General features: G+C 41.7%; 1 protein-coding gene across 1 annotated transcript in view; it reads right to left on the bottom strand.

Moving 5' to 3' along the window:
* Positions 1-346: 346 nt before the first annotated feature.
* bmp6 (bone morphogenetic protein 6) overlaps positions 347-5533 on the bottom strand; it is a 55314-nt gene continuing 50127 nt past the window's right edge. The window contains exons 5-7 of the mRNA XM_014026559.1: positions 5283-5359; positions 4551-4661; positions 347-1680 (exon numbers count right to left, since the gene is read on the bottom strand). Of these exons, the coding sequence (XP_013882013.1) occupies positions 1531-1680; positions 4551-4661; positions 5283-5359 (338 nt within the window). The 3' untranslated portion in view covers positions 347-1530. The remainder of the gene's footprint in view (positions 1681-4550; positions 4662-5282; positions 5360-5533) is intronic.

A 5533-nucleotide genomic window follows, 5' to 3' on the forward strand; every position in this document is an offset into this window, starting at 1 on the left:
TTTGTACCCATGTTTCTGGTTGAATCCACATTTTGGATTTGGACCAGTTCATATTTAGACTTGGCTGCTCTCAATGTGAGACAGAAAACTGAGGGAGTTGTCTTTAATGCTCCCTACTGGGACACGTTAGCATCAATAATAATGTACAGTTCTCACACCAGCTCTGCTACTAATGGTTTCTTTAGGCTCAGAGTTTTTGGATTGTTTAATAAGAGTTACTGTCTTGAAGCACCTGTGATTAATTCACCCTCTTACCTGTAAAATGACTTCCAGGTTTGGCACATTTAAAATAAAAATAATAATTCAGCAAAGCTTTAGCATTCAAAGAAGCTGTCAGCACATTTTACTTTTTCTTTTTTTGAATCGTGTGGTTGGTGAACTGCAGCCACCTGTTGGGCCACGTCTTTGACCCAGTTCTGTGGAAAAAAAAAAAAAGTGCGCTGCGTGATGCAGGACACGTTTACTGTCCAACAGGAACACAAACRGACACAGCAGGTTGTTTTTGTTTGTTTGTTTTTCCAGTAAAACCTTTTATGAATAGCACATGGTTCCAGACAGTTCAGTGGCAGTTTTTTTGTTTATCTGGGTTGTGCAAACCCAAGGGTTTTGTACAAAAATAAAAAATAAAACGTGAATATTGGAAAGTTGTAACATGAGCTTTCATAATAAATTTAGCAAAAATAAGTTTTCCATTTGTTTGTGTGTTATTGTGATAATTTTTTCTTTGTCAATAAGAGGTGCAATAAATAAGTATTTACAGAAAACACTTTGAACATGATCACAAATGTAAACAGCAGCTTACCAGAGGTATATATTGTAATTTAAGATGGGTTAGGCACGTCGATATAAGGTTGTTGTTTTTTTTCCACTGAAACACGACTGAAAGAATCCTTTCAGGACGAGACGACGCCGAACACAAACCTCGACATCGTTTTCTGTCAAAGCGCTAATTTCAGACACGGTCCTCTGCGGGACGTTTTGGTCAAAAGTTTTTCCACGAACTCAGGACGGGTTGTCGGGGGGGTGGAAGTGCTTCGACACAGAAACGGTCGCCTGCGGCTTGTAGGAGGGATCGCTCAGTTTTCTAACGGCAGCTCGGCCCGAGCCTCACAAATATTGACTCTTTGGGCATTATTTGGAGCCGTCGGCTGCTGAAATAGCCTGTGGTCACTTTGGTTCAGTCCATATTATATTTTGGGAACGCAAATATGGCTTGAAGGAAATCTGAAGGCACTGACTCCAGTGTGTCATGTTTCTGTTAGTGTCTGAACCAAAAAAAAAAAACTGGACGAGCCGAGAAGTTCGTCTGAAACGATTTGGACGTCTTAGTTCTTGCTTTTCAGGAGKTCAAAACTGAAACAAATAATCTACAAACTTAAACTTGCTGTCCTCCTCAGAAACRCTCTGTTAGAGTCAGTGGAAGTTTTGGCTCCAGGTGTTAGTGTGTGTTCCTCTGAGCCAGGATTATTTAAAAACATTCACGTTGAAGCTGCTGGGGTCCGTCTCGTGCCGACTCGCTCCGGCTGGACGTCAGTGGCAGCCGCAGGCGCGCACCACCATGTTCTTGTATTTCTTCAGGATGACGTTGGAGTTGTCGTCGAAGTAGAGCACGGAGATGGCGTGGAGTTTGGTCGGGGCGCAGCAYGGCTTCGGTACGTTCTCAGGGTTCATCAGGTGCACCTGGAACCAGGGGAAATACTGCGTTAAATATCACTGTCTTCTTTTAAAACACACTTCATGCAGCTTACAGCGGATATACACTCACCGGCCACTTTATTAGGTACACCTGTCCAACTGCTCGTTAACACTTAATTTCTAATCAGCCAATCACATGGCGGCAACTCAGTGCATTTAGGCATGTAGACATGGTCAAGACAATCTCCTGCAGTTCAAACCGAGCATCAGTATGGGGAAGAAAGGTGATTTGAGGCCTTTGAACGTGGCATGGTTGTTGGTGCCAGAAGGGCTGGTCTGAGTATTTCAGAAACTGCTGATCTACTGGGATTTTCACGCACAACCATCTCTAGGGTTTACAGAGAATGGTCCGAAAAAGAAAAAACATCCAGTGAGCGGCAGTCCTGTGGGCGGAAATGCCTTGTTGATGCCAGAGGTCAGAGGAGAATGGGCAGACTGGTTCGAGCTGATAGAAAGGCAACAGTGACTCAAATAACCACCCGTTACAACTGAGGTAGGCAGAAGAGCATCTCTGAACGCACAGTACGTCGAACTTTGAGGCAGATGGGCTTCAGCAGCAGAAGACCACACCGGGTGCCACTCCTTTCAGCTAAGAACAGGAAACTGAGGCTACAATTTGCACAAGCTCATCGAAATTGGACAAGAGAAGATTGGAAAAACRTTGCCTGGTCTGATGAGTCTCGATTTCTGCTGCGACATTCGGATGGTAGGGTCAGAATTTGGCGTCAACAACATGAAAGCATGGATCCATCCTGCCTTGTATCAACGGTTCAGGCTGGTGGTGGTGGTGTCATGGTGTGGGGAATCTTTTCTTGGCACTCTTTGGGCCCCTTGGTACCAATTGAGCATCGTTGCAACGCCACAGCCTACCTGAGTATTGTTGCTGACCATGTCCATCCCTTTATGACCACAATGTACCCAACATCTGATGGCTACTTTCAGCAGGATAATGCGCCATGTCATAAAGCTGGAATCATCTCAGACTGGTTTCTTGAACATGACAATGAGTTCACTGTACTCAAATGACCTCCACAGTCACCAGATCTCAATCCAATAGAGCATCTTTGGGATGTGGTGGAATGGGAGATTCACATCATGGATGTGCAGCCGACAAATCTGCGGCAACTGTGTGATGCCATCATGTCAATATGGACCAAAATCTCTGAGGAATGCTTCCAGCACCTTGTTGAATCTATGCCACGAAGAATTGAGGCAGTTCTGAAGGCAAAGGGGGTCCAACCCGTTACTAGCGTGGTGTACCTAATAAAGTGGCCGGTGAGTGTATAATTATAGTATTCATTTCATTTAAAAAAACACATTCACAAACAACAAAACTGCTCCTATTTACAAAAAATATATTTCAAACACTAATAAAACAAAAAAAAATTTAACACCTCAAACAGTAACTCATACAAATACAAAGTAAACAATTTTATATTTCTTTAACAATTTTTGCTTTGATCATTTTTTTTAAAGGAATTAATTGATCCAATACTTTTATAATCATTTCCAGATTATTCCACAGTCTTATACCTGTTACTGACGTGCATCTGTCCTTCAAATTTGTTTGGATTTTTGGTTTAATAAACACTKGTAATCCCTTCAAATTATAGCAACTTTCCCTCTTAAAAACATTTGATTGGATGTTTGAAAGTAACATTTTTATGAGCTTTATATTTAACCTACAGAATGTTATATTCAACCAACTCGTAAAATTTTAATAATTTTAATTGATGATACAATATATTAGATGGGTGACAGTAATGCTTTCTTGTGATAATTCTTATGTCTCTTTTTTGTAAGATAAAAATAGGATTAGTAATTGTTTTACATGCATTTCCCCAGACTTCTATACAATAAATCAAATGTGGAACAATTATTGCGTTATATAGTATAAATAGTGCTTTATCATTAAATAACTCCAACACATATAATTAAAGTTGCAAAGCAACTGTTTCAGAACCCAAGAGAAATTTTATCCATCTAGCTTTAAGTTAATTTAAACACGTTTTTTGCTCCATTTAGTTCCAAGCATTCCAACTGGTAAAATGCTAATCTCCCCATCATTATGAGCCTCCCATTAAAAACCACAACTGTACTCTTGGTTTTTAAAGGGTGGGTGTAATACTAAATGTACGTTTTTTGTTTATTTGTTATGTCATCAAAAACATACCCAGAGTGTTGCTTTGATTTATTCATGCACGTTTAAGAAATCCTTGAATCTCCTGCAGCCATGTGGAGCTGGCTAAACTCTTGCTGGTACAAAGCTCCGCCTATTTACACAAAGCTCCTCCCTGTAGCTCAGTCTGCAGCTGAGCTCCCGCCCCACAGCACACCCAGAAGAAAATGTTGGAAACAGTAGGAGGTTCTTAAAGTGTAACTCACCCCTACTGTGAAAGTATAACACCGGCCCCAGGGGCAAATTTGAGAAATTCCAACAAAGTGGGCGGTGCCAAGAGACACTGAGGGGGCGAGGATCAGCGAGGAGGTGTGGTCAGGACAAGGGAACATGACAGCTAGCTTAATTTGACGAGGTAGCATTTCTGAAAACGGCTAGTGTGGTCCAGATGCATAAAATATGTTGAAGTTTCACAAATCAAAGTTTTCACAAATCAAAAACTTGGTTTTAAATATTCTGCTATAAGTGAAGAATAACCCAGTAAAGGTTTGACGCGTCTATGTACTTTAGTTTTGAAACTAGAGCAGATTAAAGATGCTCAAGGTAGTAAAAGAAATTCGATGGAATCACCCTCTTCAGGGGAACCTGCAGGGTGACTGGGCTGATGTAGAGGATGGAGCCAGACCTAAAACGTTTGAACAGAACGGCTCTGTGGAAGGCAGAGAGACGGTCTTACCAGCGTCTGCACGATGGCGTGGTTGGTGGCGTTCATGTGGGCGTTCAGCGGGAAGGAGCACTCTCCATCACAGTAGTTGGCAGCGTAGCCTTCAGGAGCAATGATCCAGTCCTTGAGGACAAACAAAATTTAATTAGATTAGGAGGTAAATTCTGTGCTTTTTGTGGTTTTATCAAACTAAATCAACTTTATTTCCTGTTTCAGTGTTTGAGTATAAATCGTGTTACTGTGATGGTGCTTTCCCTCTAGATGTCAGTGCTGTGCTAACTGCTAACTGGTTTAAAACGAACTGAACTCTGCCCTCATCCTGGTTCTTCCTCTGTTCCCCTGTAAACACAAACTCACACCTGCAGAGATCACCTGACCAGGTGTGGGTAACAGCCTGTCCTGATGTTACATCAGCCTTTTATCACCCAACCATAAAGGTCTGAGACGTTTACGTGAGCAGATCCACGTTCCTCTGCTGTCAGACAAGAACCTGCTCAACTTCTTGTTTGGGGGATTTTGTCTTTGTTGCCAAAATCTGTCCAGAGCTTCAAGAGTTATTTTGCTAACAGACAAACAAAAATAATATTGCAAACATTTGTCTTTTGGCAGCAGACCGTAACTGAACCCATTTACAGATTTGTGTAGAACCAAAAACCACTTTGAGCGTTGTAAAACTCTCTTATCTGTCCAGAACCGGGCCGGATTAGAAAGCAGGTGTTTAAAATGTGTTGGAGGAGGACTGACCTGCCAGCCCAGCTCCCTGAAGCTGACGTAGAGCTCRTGTCGTCTGCACGCCGTCTTCTGATCGCTGCTGTTGTAATCTGAAACACAAGAACAGAAATGATGAAATTATTTACTGTGATCCGTATACCACCTGCCGTCAGAAGGTGTGTTAGCAAAATATCTCATGAACCGCTGAATCATTTCAGTGWACAAACGTAATTATTGCAAAGTTGGGATGTTGATTTGCAGATCTACTAAACACATATTTTATT

This window comes from Austrofundulus limnaeus, unplaced genomic scaffold (genome assembly GCF_001266775.1).
Source record: "Austrofundulus limnaeus strain Quisiro unplaced genomic scaffold, Austrofundulus_limnaeus-1.0 Scaffold567, whole genome shotgun sequence".
NCBI lineage: Eukaryota > Metazoa > Chordata > Actinopteri > Cyprinodontiformes > Rivulidae > Austrofundulus > Austrofundulus limnaeus.